The sequence below is a fragment of the Macrosteles quadrilineatus genome, unplaced genomic scaffold (genome assembly GCF_028750875.1).
Source record: "Macrosteles quadrilineatus isolate MER2022 unplaced genomic scaffold, UCM_ALF_1.0 Scaffold_5__1_contigs__length_97177068, whole genome shotgun sequence".
Taxonomy (NCBI): Eukaryota; Metazoa; Arthropoda; class Insecta; order Hemiptera; family Cicadellidae; genus Macrosteles; species Macrosteles quadrilineatus.
This window is the reverse complement of record NW_026542598.1, coordinates 15,191,365-15,208,654: the sequence shown is the minus strand read 5'-3', so window position 1 is coordinate 15,208,654 and position 17,290 is coordinate 15,191,365. Positions and strand designations below refer to the sequence as shown.

Genomic DNA, 17,290 nt, shown 5'->3' with positions numbered 1-17,290 from the left:
ACTAATCTAAAACGTGTAGGTAGTATAGTGTTTGTAAGACTAATTAATTCTATGCTTTATAATTACTGTAGAAGAAATATAATGTGTAACACGAGTGCAAATTGCCTTTGCTGGACTCGAGAAACTTTCCACACTCGCCTTTGGCTCGTGCGTAAACATTCCTCTTGTGTGCAGCAAAGTGCCACTTGCACACTAGTAACACAAAAAATAACCATTTTCTTCACCGTGGGACATCCATTACAGTAAAATTCAGAAGTGATTTCCTTATGAGTCATCCCCAGGATGTGTTCTCCCAATGGGATTTTCAATTTTGTCTCATATTTTGTTTGTAACACTGTACATTCTGAAAAGGATCCTTCAACCTTGGAGCTTATCACAACTGGAGATGTACACTGACTGATCTGCCACTCATTTCTGTACGACCCCCGTAATTTTTCGTACAATGACCAAATAGAGGTCACTTTCCAAATAGCTTAAGGCGGCTCCAGACATGCGCCATTGGCCAAGCACCGCCAAATCGGATAGGTGGATAGGTGTTTGTCTATTTGGCAAGCAGCAAACATTCGTGCTTGTGTTTTCCGTTCATTGTCGGAATTTTGCACACATCAAAGTGAACAAATATTTGTTATCCCCAAAACAAACAGTTGCTCGGAAAACAATACATGTGTGAGTAGACAGACGTCTGCTCGTTAATCGGCAAATAGCAAGACATCTAGATCGCCGAATGTCAAATATTTGATGCTTGGCGAATGGCGCATGTCTGGAGCCGCCTTTAGGTACATTCTTATCTTTGTGTTTTCACCCAGATGTGAAGCATGGGCAAATTAAAAAGTCGTGAATAAATATTTGGGTATTTTATATCCTTCAAAGCATTGGTGATCTAACTAACAAATTGGTAAAATAGGTGTAAATGAATGTTTTGTATGATTCGTCATAACATTTAATTTATTTGTTTAAACAGTGATACACCACTGAGCAGTTTTAAGAGTATACATCAAAAATATTAAAATTAGTTAAAACTGAAGTGCTCAAACTTAAAAACCGACATAAACTAAAAAATCTACATAAAAATTGCCTTTAAGGAATGCCATTTTTACTAAAACAATATAAACAAGTAATAACGGTCAAAAAGTGTAAACTAATTGCACATACTCACATTTTAATTTAGATTTTCAAATGTACAACTTATAAAACAAGTAACTGTTTTGGGATGTACTGGCAACATTTTTTTTAAAGTAACATATATACTTTGGGGACAATCTACTTTTAACAAAGCATAAAATATTTACTACCAACATTTACTTTTACTTTATTCATTCATTAAATTTAAGCAACCCTAAACCCTAAATATACCTTGGATCAAGGCCACCCAATGACTCATCACATTGTAAGGCATCCAGTTTCATTACGTTGTAACAACAAGAAACTTTGAGTTTCCAGAACCACAATACAAACATTCTACTTCTAAGTAGTTTTTAAAAAGTCATACAAAGCTCTATAATATGGAAAAATCTTTTAAAATCATTATATTTGTAAAACGGTCAATGTAGACTTTTTTTTACTCTTTATTTTATATTTTATACTTTATGAAGGAATTAAAAAATATCTTACGTTTAATAACAAAACCTTTTATAACTAGCAAATTCTTTGACTAAAAAAATGTATACCGTACTTTTTTTTATAGTTTACATTAATGGAAACAGCAAACATTTGGATTTAGTTTTCATCAGTAGCCGATAAACTAATATGGAAGTAAATTAGATCAAATACCAAGAGAAATAGGAAAAAATAACAATGAGACATAAACTGTACACAGCAGAATAGACAGGGCCGTATGTAGAATCTATGAGGCCCCCAGCAGCTCACACCAGCTGAGAGGCACCTCTATTCTGATTCTTAGAGAGGGATAAGAATAAAAAATAGTATTACTTAAACTCGACCCATGGTTTTGACAATCTGATTAGCGATAGGCCTAGGAGACTAGCTAATTAAATAGTTGCATTTAATTTTATAATAATAATAATAGGGGTCTGTAGGACAAACCTTTCAAAATGTTCAGATCTAAGGCCAAAAAAGGTCGGGTTGGGTGCTTTGGAAACTATTCATTATTTATATAATCAGTCCAAACGACTTCTACAACCACGGCAAAAAATTAAAAACAAATGAAATTGATAATGAAATCTTAGATCATGATTTTTTTCAAGTTTGCAGTGACATTATCTTTGTATCCCAAGATTACAGCAAAATCATGGACGTCTCCTGTGGCAGCAAAAATCATGAATATCTTTTGCGGTCAAGGAGGTTTTATCATTGTCTCTCGCGATCGTGGTCAAATTTTCCGTCAGAAACCTTAGTAGATGCTTTCATTGATCACGGAATTAAAAGCTCAGATCAAAGATCAAACCCCTGATAGGTTATCAGTGTGATTCACTTTTAAAGAAAAAAAGCCCTAAATGATATCCCTTCCCAGGCCGAGGCCTTTGGCAACCGCCAAGGGAGATACGGCCCTGATAATAAAAGTAACAAAGACAAAAATACAATTTCCTAGTGAGTTGATACAGAACTAAATAGCAATCAAGCAGTAATTTTTTTCAAAATCGTTCAATTTATTATTGAGGGAGATAATACGATATGATAATAGAAGTAAAAACAGATTTGTGGGAAAAAATATACTACATGAAATTATCTAACATAAATTAATGCAAAACTTACAAAGCTTCTAGTGGCTAATTGTACTCAGTGTTGCAAACAATAACACAAAATTATAAAATATAAAAATACATTTCTCCATTGGTAGCCTGCTGTAAATGATTTGTTTCCTTGCTACAATCAAGAATGTACAGAGAATAGTTTTGCTAGATAGTGCATTATCACAGATATCACATTATATAGGTTACTCATTACATTGATTACAACATAAAAACAATAATTTTTTAACACACATTATGGTTTTTTTACGTCAATGTTTCAAAATGAATATTGTTGTGAAACTTTACATAGAGCAGTTATATTATAATGTATTAATAAGTTATTACAGTGCCAATCAAAAGGTTGTGTATTCAATTCAGAGAAAAGATAGTTCAAATTTGACCAGCTATCCCTGATCATTGGTCTTTAAATAAATGATCCTGGCTAAAAAAACAGCAACAGCACTCAGTAAAAAATTTTCACTCTATTATACTATATTCATTTTGAAACACTATGTATTTCTTAACATAGATTAAAAATGGAAAATACAAAGTATAATGTAAAGTTAATGTATTGTTCCAAGTAAAATCTGACAATACTAATTTATTTAAGTATTTTTTTGAAACTTTTGAAGCCAAACATCTTTTAGATATTTCTAAAGCTTTAAATCACAGTTATACTAAAACCATACCTACTTATTGTTCTAAAATAGTATAATTCAAATAGAAAAACAAAATAAATATTACAATAAAAAATACTTCTTATATTTACAATTTTCACGAGCGTATGATTATTTGTCATGAAACCAAGACCACATGCATTTAAAATGACAATGCATTAAATACTGACTTAAATTAATTATCGACAATAACATGTTTCAATTCAAAAATTGAAAATGCAACCATTACATAACAAATATTGGAGTGAGTAAATAACCAGTATACATATTAGACATTCTTACTTCTTATTTGATTAAAATTGATCAGTGTAATTGCATGTAAAACCTCATTAACTCGCCAATTTATGGACTCAGAGGTAGTCAAGTTTGGGGGTTGTCCAGTATACAGATCATTGGTATTATTTAGTAAATTACTGCTGACAATTTATATTAGTAAAACAAAGTTAGCATACCGTTTGGGTATGAAATTACGTAAAACCTTGTTATGTTATGTAGATAAATTTTTGTAACAAAAGTAAATAAGAATTTCAAATACACTTTTTAAAATTTAGTTACTATATTTGAAGAATATTTTTTGCTTTTCATTGCGTTGTGAAATTGTTTTCTGTTTTCAAACCCTGACATTCATATTTATTGGCACAACAGAACATAAAAGTATTGTACGATTATCGAGAGCGAACTACTGCATAGTGTTTTTTGCATAGAACTAATCAGGTAATTCAATTAGTACGCCTCAACATTACCAATTACGATAAGCTTGACGCGGAACCAAGATAAAAACTCTCTTTCTACATTTTTCAAGCGTAAAATCAGTATAAACATAATTCCATCAAATTACGAGTTTTTGAGTAAAATAAGTATTGATACTGATTAGACCAACAGATCAAGATTGACTTTTACTGATGTTTGATCTAAAAATAATTTAGTTTTTAACTCACTCCACTCATTGTTATACTTAACATAGTCTAGAAATCTCACTCGATTCTTGTTGAATTGAGAATGTGTTGCAAGAGGGATCGCTAGTACGGCCAATAGCATGGCTTGGTGATTGAGTCCGCAGAGAAGATCGACTGAATGGCGCTGTACGTAGCAAACGCTCCCCCCACCACCCCTATGATAATCAGCTCCCACATGTACACTCTCATGTGCATAGGGATAGTCCTGCAAGTAGAGAAACCACAGTTAAATATAAGGCTTTGACAATTGGAAGTAGACATCTAATCAAGAGTATGAGTAGACAAATATTAAGTAACTGTAGCAAATTTTCATTCAAACAGACATAGTAGAATGAACCACTCACATAGTTATACACTCTAAATTGTATTTCCTCCTAATTTTTGTTGTCAGTCTATGTTGGTTCGATTTAAAGCAAGATCGGTATACTGGACCTAGATGCCAGGTAACAAAAGGTAAACATTAGATTGCTGCAAGCCCAGGGTTTTGACCGTTCCCTTATGAAAAACGCAAATAAATGCCTTTGGTTTCAAAACATGCACAAAAGTTACGTTCACAGTTTTGACATGATCAAGGGAGACGATGATATAACCGTATCAACGGAAGATGTTCAAGATTTAGAAGTAACCTGGGAAGATTTTTAACGATTTCGGAATTACCGTACCACAAAAGACGGTCATGATTTTTGCAATGGCTTTCGAATTTGCCGTTACCTCAGATAATACCTACAATCTCACCATGACCTCTGAAGATGGTCTCAATCTCGCTGAGACTGAGGGAGGTGTTTAAGATTTTGCAGTGATTTAGGAAGATGTTTACAATTTTCCTTTCACCACAGAAATGTTCTCGAGTTTGCTATGATCACGGATGACAAGTTGACTGTGATGTTTTAACAGTCAGGATTTTCATATCCTAAGGGAGTTTCATGACATTTGGTACCATTTTTCATGACATTGAGGCCAAGTACCATTTGGGGCACCAGTGGCCACAGCAGTAAGTAAGTAAGTAAGGGAGTTTCATGAACGTTTAGTGTGTTAATGCAAGTAAATACAATTTTTGTAGGTGTTCAATCATAAATTCATCTCAAATATTACAACAAAAAATAACTAAAATCACAAAAATTCACACATAATTCAAAGTTTATCCCAAGTACAGTACAAACAATTCAAGAATTATTCCCAATTTTACTGGAATAAGTTACCTGGTCTGTTGTCACTTTGAAATATAAATTTTGGCTATATGAAAGCAAACAAAATTGTGAACAGAATCACAGTATAAAAAACCCAAATAAAAAAATAGAACCAAAAACATGTAAATGAAGTGATAAAGGAACTTCTACTGATGAAAAAACTAACAAAACAATAAAATCATTACTTTTCAGGCCACTCAACGTTCTTCTGGTCGCAAAGCCGCATGTAGAACAACGGTGGCAGCACGAACGTAGTGAGTGTGATGGTCGACCCTCCGACTAGTGAGAGGATCTTGCCAAACTTGGGGATAGTTTCTCCCACCACCACCATGAGCAGCACCATCAGGGAGCGAGTCACACACCGCTTGTAGCAGAACTCTGTGTACATTACTTATGTGTTATTGTGTACTGTTGATTCACTAACTTAACAGTATAGTTAGTAAAGCATTTTCATGAAAAAAGAACTGATAACTAATAGAACAAAAAGTGTGAAAAGTGTTCATCGTCTTAAGTTCATTTCATAGACCAGTTTTAGTAATGCACATTTAAAGTTGGATTGTGAAAAAATTAAAGGTAATTTAATCCTGTTTCTTTCCTTTACCATAAAAACATTCACCTTAAAATATCTACAAATAGCAACCAATTTATTTATACTTAACATAATTAATCAAACAAATCAACATAAATCATTTATTATTTCTAGTGCATTATTTTTCTTTCTCAGCATTATAAATTAAAACCTTGAAATAATTACCATGAGGCACTTCAAACACGTTCTCAACGAGTTGACAAACGGGGTTGACAACAATGAAGAACGCCAGGATGAGGTGGACGGCCATCAGGATGTTGGCGAACGAGACAAACATCCCCCGACTAACTGACTGTACGATGTTGTCATCAATGTTGTCTCCATAGACAAAGTATCCCCCCACCACCACAGGCATATACAGGCACAGCACCACTAAAACGTAAACATTCATAATAATAATAATAAAAAAAAAAAAAAACTAAAATCGTTTTACAATAAACAAATACTTCTTGATTATTGTCACAAAAAGCTTTATGAAGCAGACTCCATCTGGTAAGGCTAGCCTTAAAATGACATTGAGTTACCCAAAATATGAATCAATCTAATAATATAAAATCAAATCAAAATATCTCTATTTTGCAGAGAAAATCTGTATATTTCCCCTTAATCAATTTTCCCTTTTATTTCTGGTAGAAAAAGCCAATTTCCAAATTGTAGGTAAATAGTTACAAATTTTAAAATTGTCTGATTGCATTTTTACCAAAATCTTAAACTAAATTATGTCAGATTTATTCCATATTTAAATATTAGGTTTAACAAATAAATACCTAGGTCCACGAATTGTGGATATTCATAGGTATGTACTGTGGATGCGATACTTTCTGGTAAGGATTAATGTCCGCACGAGTGAGTACTATGACTATCTGCAGTACTATCCTGATAATAAGACCAATTCGTATATACCAAGGCAAAAATGTGGTTCGGATTCCAGTATAAACTGTAGGTCCCTTAGTTGCCATTAGCTGTATGGGCTATTAATTAACAGCTGTGTCTAAGGAATATGTCGGCCTTAGACACTAACAAGACTACAAGATCGCGCAACTCATCCTACAATCATCTAGATTCATACTTGGCTTAAAATACCTACTTTGTATGGTCGCCATTTCATCAAAAAGTATTAAAAAAGTATTAAAAAAAGTATTTGGATTGTAAGTAAAACTGTTTTGCATTACAATATGTTTTAAAGATGAGTTGTGGACCCTGTTACAATATGCAGTTGGCACATAGGCTCTTTCGTATACCCATAACAAGCAAACTGTAACAGTACACTTTTTCATAACAAAAAAAGCCAAAGGAGTGTTAGTTCTCAAAATTACTTTAGTAACAAAAAGAATGCTAAAAGCCAAAAGTGAGTGCTAGGAAATAAAATTTATTGTTGTCTTTATTAAGGAACACAGTTATAATGTTACCTAGCAACTAGTTAATAATTTTTAAAATTAATATTGAAAGATGAAGACAAGAATTTTGTATTGTGAGTACTGTAATAGAATATAATGTATACAATATTATTAATTTGTAAAATATTTGAATAGTATTCTTGGCTTAGGACTTATAACATTGTATAGTTAGTATTTTTAACTCTTTCAATGCGGCCGTCATGTTTACTCTTGAAAATTCCACTTATCTCAATGATAAGGAATCAGTCGCCGGCGACTGACCCGCACGCAATGTGTTAAAAGGTTTTTCAATTTTATAGTCTAGCAATTTCATAAAATGTGATTGTTAAAACTTTGATTTTCTTGGACTAGGTACCAAATTGTGAGAGGTTCTTGAAAAATATTTTTATAAATAAGATCACTTGGTTTGAAATCTAAGGTAAAAACTGAAGACTTTAAATGCTTATAACATTCCCCACACATTTGGAAGTTTGAACAAAATGCCTAAATTGGATTTGGATTTCCAAAGTACTAAAGTATCTTGTAACAATCCTGTAAAACTGTACCGGTATTATTGAAATGATCAAAACCCTTCCATACAAATATTGTAGCTAATTTATAGCTATTTACCTTACACCTTACACCTATTTACCTTAGTTTATACATCACAAATTTACCTAAGTGATGTAAACACGCTCTTGCGTAACGTGTAACGTACAAGATTTTACCCAACCCGACAATATAGGCCTACATGGGTTTACGTACAATAGTTTTCATTATCCATTTCACTCATCGTCTAACAGAAACAATCTTTTACAAACAAAAGCTAGGTTAGGAAAATACTTTAAAGCATAACAATAACATTCAAGCGCACAGCTGATTTCTAGCGTTGAACGTCGATGCCTCCATAGAGGTATATTTTTGAAGTTAAGCACTCAATGTTATTTAAATGGGTTTCATTACATCACCGAGTGAGTTTTTTTCAACTTTACATCACTCGATAAGTAAGGAAAGCTGTATACATCACGCTTGGGATAGGGAAGTTTAACATGGCGGGTTAGGTAAATGAATTTATCTATCTTGTCCATTCAGCTATGACAGATTAATATTTTTTGACTAAGGAATCATTCTCAGCTGCCTTATTTGCTTGTTTGTTTAGTTCTTTACATAAAACACCCATTTAATAACCAAAATTTTTTAGTTACCACAATTTATGTTCATCTTGCAAAGATGAGCAAATATTTCCGTGTAAGACTAGGTATGCTATTTTTTGTTCACAAATAACTTAAAAACAATTAAGTTAACACAATGTTTCAAGTTTTAAAATTACCACAAGCAGTAGATTTTGATAGCTTACATCTCCAAAAGTGGAAGGGAAAACTACTAGCCTGCATAAGGTAAGTCAATTTATGTTTTCTGCAGTAATTTAGAAAAGACAAAAAAATACTATTTAGTAAATTTAAAAATTTAAACATGTTTTGAGCACAATCAACCAGCAAATGTGAAAGGGCAGTCAAACTCAACCATAAGTACGTACAACTTTATTGCACTCATATTTGGGTTAAAATACGCGTCCCCATCTTAAAAAATAATCGATAAATTGATATTACTTTACTTTTTTTTAAACAGAGGCCCAAGGTTCCATTCACATTTGACAGCAAAGTAAAAACAAATAGGTACATTGATAAACTTATGAACCGTTTTTAATAAAAGATAAATAATTTTATCTGAATTTTAAAAAAAATTAGCTCTTTATTATTTAGTTTTTACATTTGGTTAAAAATTAATTTTTCAATTTAAGTGTATTTTCTGTCAGTAATTACTTAACTGATGTTACCACATTATTCAAGTTTCAGGGAAATAAACAACACAATACTTCCCACAAAATGTAAAAGTTGACTAACCGACCTAATTACCCAGAATGGATGATCAAAAACAGACCTGCCCGTATTATTCTAGTTGAGATGGTTTTTACTCATAATTGTTTTTATAAGAACTTCAAAGACATAAATCTCTTGGTAAAAAAAAAAACGCTTTCATGAAATCAATATCAGTGTATCGAAAACAATATTTTACGTTCCTGTATGTTTGTTGTGTTACAGATTTCACACAAAAGAAGATAAACACGATGCCCAAAAAATTACAGAAAATTCAGCTGTTGTCACAATATTAATAAATCTGATCTTCATACCCCCATTTAACTTGATGATTCTGCAGCCATATTAGCTACAATTTTAAATCTGTTCAAATATCTACGAAAGACTCTCAACACACACAAATTACACCAGGGTGGTCCAAAAGGCATTTCACAGTCTCCTCTTAGAGTCTTGTATAGGACTCATTAGGGACTCGTGGTTTGTCTACCTTATGTCTTGTGGTTCCTTAAAGTAAAAAACATTATTTTTAATACCATCTAAAATATTTCTCTGAAAATGTTTATTCAACCAAGAATCTTTTCCGAATAACTTAATATTTTTGTTTTGCGACTCGCTTGTCTTGACCCGTAGTGTTCAGACCACCTTGCAACCTCCCTGTATCTCCTCCCTGTGACATCTGTCACCGTGACAAACTACACATAGTTGGGTGAAGGAGTTACCTGCTTACAAGCCTGGTAAACATACTTCAAGACCCATTACACCTCAGAATAGTAGTTTGTTCACTCCTTGGGGGTGGACCTGAAATTTTCTAGGTGTCAAACGAGGCGACTCATACAGTTCACACTCCGCTTTAAATAACATATTTCTACATGGCTGTGGATCCAAATAGGCTGGAAGAAAACTCTAGAGACAACCCTATATCAGGTAGCTTTTTATATTTAATTGTTTAATTGTCGTTTAAGCAATGAAAAAACAAATTTCTACAAATCTTTTTATAGCATAATTTAGAGTTGATATATGAAAAGTGCAAATAAAAAGTGAACACATAATTGATCAGTGAAAGTGTATAAAAATATCTTACAGCCTAGAACTATTAGTCTACAGTATACTTTTAAGAAAACAAATTTACAACAACAAAATTCTTGGGGAAAATATCTCTAGGCTTATTTGCTTTTGGTTGATAGCCTATATTGTAAAAATTTATAAGTAATGTCATAATTGAAACCACCATTCTTTTCCAGACAAGCTAGAAGCATAATCTTGGAAATGTTCTGTTTCACTTGCAACCTCAGACCTAACTGCCAGAGAACTCTCACCCAGTTCACCTTCTAGGATTCTAAAATAATTCAGGTAAATTCCTTTTACACACGAATCTCCTAATTGAGTAGGTAGTCAGTCAGTGTTTTCTTTGTAGCCTCAACCATAGACAAAAAGAATTAAATATAGACCGTCAGCTGTGCTGCGGTTACCATAGGTTCTGGCGCACACCGCTTGGAGCACCACGGTAGTTACAGCGTACGCGCTACGTAAACTACAGCGGTGTGCGCCGGAACCTATGGTAACCATGGCAACCGCAGCACGGCTGACAGTCTATATTTCATTCGTTTTGTCTATGCCTCAACTAACCGTAAGTAACAACTTATATTAGATCATACCAGAACTTGTAACATTGTGTTAACTTATCCGTAAGAAGAATCAACAATCATGTACCAGTTAGATTATTTGTTGTTAAAATGTGCTTATATTTGATAAAAATATTTCTAAAGGGTTTCATTTTAAAATTTAAATAAGTCAATGTAGTTGTTCTAGTTGATTTTACTTCCATGCTCTTGAGATATAATGGCGACACAGTTTTGTGTAATCTAGTAGTAATGAAATGTGTAAATCTCACTATGTACTTGTGTTGTTACACATACTGTTCATTTTATTGTCATTGTTTTTTTGCCATGTTTTGTTCAAGTTTTTTTTTTTGGATCTCTTGATTATAAGATGCTTTCTGATAGTCTTAGAACACACACAAAACATTACTGTAGGCTAATCTAGTGAAATGGGTTGTCCTTCAATAAAGAATATTGAATGTGCAGGACAAGTATTAAAACTATTAAAAATGAACTAGGCCGAAGAAATATAACAAACCTAATCTAGAAACAAATCAAGCACTAGAAAAGCAAAGCCCATAAAGAATTACCTTTTTAGATACCATCTGTCCCTCCACTAGATCATTAGCTTTAAAATTACACCTCAACGGTAAAAAATTATCAAAGAGATGTTACAGAGAAAACCCTATTGTATTAAGTAGGCATGCATAGATATGAATTTGAACAAATGGCGTTTTTGGATTCTGGAGACATTAAAATAAAACAAAATCTGTCACGGGTCTACTGTCGGGGAAAAAAGTTTAGACACTCGAGTTTGGAGCTCTACAGAAAAGCAACCAACTAACTTAGAAAAACACGTAGTATATATAAATTTTCGTTGTTTTATTCTACGTATTCCTGTTAAAACAAAAATTTTTTAGCTTGTTTAGGAAAAACTTTAGCTTGTTGTGTTTAGCTTGTTTAGCTTGTTTAGTTTTTGTTGTTTTTATGACAGTCGGAAGATAAAAACTGCCTGTTTTTAGAGTACCAAAAACCATCTTATGACTTTGAAAATTTGCACAATGTAAACTAAAGGGCAGAACTTAGTTTCAGAATTTTTACTCTACCCAAAATTTTGTTGTTGTAACTTTTGTAAATAAACTTTTTCTCAAAAACGACAAACGCTAGAAAAAAAATTAAAAGCTTGTTTCGAAGGTGATTGTTTTTGTATTTGAAATATTGATACTGCTCAACCAAATTGTTACGCATGTTATTTATAAAAAATTAAAAAAAAAAAACTGGATGATCTCGCGCCTTCAAGGGGTGCAAACGCCATCGCCCGCGCAGGAATCCAGTGCAGTGTTGCCACGATGAACCTTGACCGAGCGTAAGGTGATTCACGCAGTGTGTGTCACTGACACTGACTCACAGGAAATATCATGTTTTGCATTCTTCCAAAGGGTCGAAAGTATTACCACCCCAAATATAGGTGCTAAATCTAAATTTTCAGATTCGGAATATGCAATGATTGTCAGTGCTATATGTTTTTTTTAGAAGTGTGGGAGTGACGTTGGAGGTCCAAAGCCCTCATTAGAAAAGGTGATGGGAAATGGTTAATAATTAATAATAACTGCTGTTCAGTTTTGACTCAACAGTTCGCAGTCCATCGCTGCTCAGTGTCCAGGTGTTCAATTTGGCAACACTGTACGGAGTATGTGCCCAGTCAGAGCCGGTGGCGGTCTGGAAGTGCTGTATTTGGCCTCTGCACTATCCAAATTAAATGTTAACTTATATAAATAATATGCGTAACAATTTGGTTGAGCAGTATCAATATTTCAAATACATAACCAATCATCTCCAAAAAAAGGTTTTAATTTTTTTTCTAGCGTTTGCCGTTTTTGAGAAAAAGTTAATTTACAAAAGTTACAACAAAAACATTTTGGATAGAGTAAAAATTCTGAAACTACACAAATTAATTCATTATATATGCCTATGTGTCTATATTGTATTAAAGTTTGATAAAGTTCTGACGTTTAGTTTACATTGTGCGAATTTTCAAAGTCATAAGATGGTTTTTGATAATCTAAAAACAGGGAGTTTTTACCTTCTGACTGTCATAAAAAATTTCCTAAACGAGCTAAAAATTTTTTGTTTTCACAGGAATACATAGAATAAAACAACGAAAATTTATATATACTACATGTTTTTCTAAATTAGTTTGGTCTCTTTTCTGTAGAGCTCCAAACTCGAGTGTCTAAACTTTTTTCCCCGACAGTAGGTTTTACTATGAGACCTACGGTGTAGTTAATTCCCTTCATGGGGAATTTGCTTAACATCCACCTCTGATTGATCAGTCAACAATTCATATCTAAGATAGGTGTACATGGTACAGTATCATTTTATGACTAGGTGGCGTTCGCAGAGGCATCCACAAAATTGAGCGGAGTCATCAAGGGTTCATATTATATTGTTTTTGTCATACTGCAGTAAAAACAGTCGTTTTTAATTCATGCGTTGCAGGTCTAAAGTAGCATTTTTACTCTTTAGGGAGTAAAAATCGTTTTTAGCCCCTATGGAGTAAAAATCAGCTGTTGTCAACTCAGTTGTAATTTATATTGTAAACGATTGCATGTATCAAAAATATGTATCGATTTGTGCTTCGTAATCATTTTAACCTACAGTCTACAGTCTCTTCCCGTAGCATTTTAGCATTGCAGATACATTAATCCATTCCCACACTCATCACTGCTCACCTTTACTACTTCCTTCACCACCCCCTACGTCATGGACCTGTTTTCCTCTCTTCCAATAACATTTTAGGATTGCAGATACATTAATGTGATTGCCAAAGACAATTCCCCCACTCTACACTGCCATCCTTTACTACTTCCATCACCACTTCCTATGTCGTGGGGCCTGTTTCCTTCCATTCTCATAGCATTTTAGGATTGAAGGTAAATTAATCTAACTGCCACAGATGGTTCTTACACTATGCTCATACTTAACTACTTCCTAAGCCACTTCCTACATCGTGGACCTGTTTTCATCACTTTCCATAGCATTTTACTATTTTAGATACGTTAATCTAATTTCCACAAACATTCCCCACACTCCGCACTGCTAGCCTTTACTACTTCTTTCGCCATTTTCTATGATGTGGGCATGCTTCCATCCCTTCTCATAGCATTTCAGCATTGCAGATACATTAATCTAACTGCTACAAACGGTTTCCAGTTCCCACACTCCACACTGCTCATCTTACTACTTCCTTCACATCTTCTTACGTCGCGTACCTGTTTCCCTCTCTTCCCATAGAATCTTAAGATTGTAGATACCTTAATCTAAACGTCATAAACAGTTCCCACACTATGAAAAGCTCGCCTTGACTACTTCCTTCACCACTTCCTACATTGCGGACCTGTTTCCGTCCCTTCCCATAGCATTTTAGGATTGCAGATACCTTAATCTAATCGTCACAAACAGTTCCCACAGTCGGGACTACTCTTGCCTTTACTACTTCCTTCACCACTTCCTACGTCACGGACCTGTTTCCGTCCCTTCCCATAGCATTTTAGAATCGCAGATACCTTAATCTAATCGTCATAAACAGTTCCCACTCTCCGGACAGCTCGCTTTTACTACTTCCTTCACCACTTTCTACGTCACGGACCTCAAGCTAGTGTCGTCATTTGATTATATTTATGACCCATACCGTTTCTGTTCTAATATCTGTGGAATAATGCTATCAGCTATTTCTTTATCTACTTCATTGAAAAGTCAACAGCTGATCATATGTCTTTGTTTATGTGTCAAATACTGCTTCCATAAGGATTACATTGAAATTTTGAAACCCAGTGGGGCGGATTACTGAGAGACTTTTTTAACGCCATATAGATGTTAGCACTCACCGATATGGTCTTTATCACCATGCAAAATTTGAAAACGATTGATTCAGCCGTCTAGGAGAAGTTTGCGTATTACAAAATGCATAAGAGTCGACGTATAAGAGCTTCGCTCGCTCCGCTCAATAAGATTGTCTATCCACAATTTCACTTCAATTAGTTGACAAGTTTTGGTTATCGAGTAATCATCATAACTACCAAGCACAAAAGACTTGGTCAGAACTATTTTGAATATCCAAAACCGATAATTGCAACTCACCGATAAATCCGATGACTGCGCTCACAGAGAACTTGTCCCGTCGGACCATGTCGTTCTGAATGGTAGGGAAAGTGGACGCCCCACCATAGGCGAACAATATAGTGCCGAAGGAGAAGAAGAACTCGTGAAAGGAGTGTGGCTTATGAGGCACTGGCTCTGTGCGGCGAAGTCCGTCCATCACGATCTGTGTGAAGAGAAGAACACACGAGATTGCTGTAGTCAGCAACGCACCTACTCCGACGATCCTGCAGTGATTACACTTGGAGTTATGTTTGGTGCAGACAAAACAAAATTCACTGCCTACTGTATCCTATGCAAATAGTCAGTCCAGGGACTTCCTTAGCAGGCTATATGAATAGCTCGCTATAGCTAGAAGTATGTGTTTCATTCAATTCCACTCAGCATGCCAGGAAAATGTAAATCCCCGCTATCTAATGTGATCTTATCAATGACTAAATAACAGTAATCTAATGATAACTTAAACATGCATACAAACATCAGGATAGAATAATAAGATTTAGTATATGCCATCAAAGAAGATTTTGATAAAAGATAATCCTGTTCCCTTCTTCACTATTTACAGACAATTTAAAGGGACCAAAGTAAGATTTTTCAGTAGGTAAAAAATCTTGATTGAATTACTTAATCTGATTAAGAAAACAGAACATGAAGAAAACTGAAATATATGAACCCAGTGTAGTAAATGAAGGTTAACTCACCAGAAGTCTTTTGGAGACCCCAGCCACATGGGTGGAGTTATCAGAATGGCAAACAAGAGAAACCAGATGCAGTAGTTTACCTGGAACATTCATTGAGGAATATGTTAAATCTCTACATCAGTTTGAAGTCTCAAGTTTATGTATGTGAAAAATTACAGTAAATTACATTACATTTTAGATGAAAAAGTAATCTTCTAAAGTTCACAATATCTCGAATGTATTTTTTTCAGCTGACATTCAAATTCAAACAAGGCCACACTAAAAAACAGGCCGTAATGCTTGTGAAGCATGATGTCACGATAGAAGACGGCAATGACGTAGTTTGCCGTTTGTGACAGCTGCTTGTTTTAATCTTTCCTTGGAAAATAAATAAATGCCCTTTGTCACAAAATATTAAACATTATGTCATTGCCGCCTTCTATCGTGACGTCATGCTTGACGAGCATTACGGCCTGTTTTTTTAGTGAGGCCTTGGTTCAAAACAATCAGATCTTTAATTTGTAAAACATTTAGTAATATCAATATTAAGTAGATAATCTTACTTCTTACTAATATTATAAATGTGAAAGTTTGTGTGTTTGTTTGTCTGAAGTTCAATCACACATTAATTACTGGACGGATTGGGCTGAAATTTGGCATGATGATAGCTTACATTCCCGATTAACATATAGGCATATTATTATCTCAAAAATCCTTTCAGGCTCCGCCCCAGTGGCTCTGGAGTTTCCCATGTTAACCTGATGAGTACTCATATTTAAATGGAATTAAAGAATTTAGTCAGCTGTTGCAACTATAAAGGTAGATTCTGTGGTATGCAAAAGCATTACAAGTTATAAGATTTACCTACAGGGTGCAGCACTATTATTTTTTTCATTTATGAAAACAACTAATTTGAACCAAGCAGCAACAAAAAACAGTGATACCCAATGAGAACCGTCTGTTTACAGTTCTGTTTATGTTTTTAATTTCACGAATAATTTGTGATATTTTGTGAATCTTTAATAATAATTTGTTTGTATTGTTTGGGTGAAGTGGTAGAACATTATAGCTATGTATGATAATATTTTTGTTGGGCATCACTCACCTTATTGAAGTCACGAGAACGTAGTCCTTGTCATATCACAATCATACACAGTTCATTGCACATAAAAATATACAAAAATAAAAATAAAAATAAATCCAAATTTAAAATATTAGACAAAAGTTCTCAACACCGACGTTTCGCCGCACCAAAATCAACGTGCGGCGTTTTCAAGGTTAGGTTAGGGGGGGAGGGGGGACTCTGTTATCAAGAACAGCTGATGGCATTATCTTCTTTTGTTTAGATTTTTCTATGCATCCTTTAATTTCTTTCTCTATTAGTGTATTGTAAACCGGGCTGATATCAATGGATGCGTTGGCTAATGAATCTTGATCTGAAGTAATAAACAAAGCCTCAATAATATTCCTTTTCTTCCAATTAGGCTCCTTGTATAATATAC

The 17,290-nt window shown here is 34.0% G+C and overlaps 1 protein-coding gene across 1 annotated transcript in view; it reads right to left on the bottom strand.

Annotated features, from left to right (window-relative positions):
- Positions 1-934: 934 nt before the first annotated feature.
- The window catches only part of LOC128995139 (uncharacterized), a 30,027-nt gene continuing 13,671 nt past the window's right edge, over positions 935-17,290 (bottom strand). The window contains exons 5-9 of the mRNA XM_054420050.1: positions 15,810-15,889; positions 15,091-15,335; positions 6,265-6,471; positions 5,696-5,888; positions 935-4,528 (exon numbers count right to left, since the gene is read on the bottom strand). Of these exons, the coding sequence (XP_054276025.1) occupies positions 4,387-4,528; positions 5,696-5,888; positions 6,265-6,471; positions 15,091-15,335; positions 15,810-15,889 (867 nt within the window). The 3' untranslated portion in view covers positions 935-4,386. The remainder of the gene's footprint in view (positions 4,529-5,695; positions 5,889-6,264; positions 6,472-15,090; positions 15,336-15,809; positions 15,890-17,290) is intronic.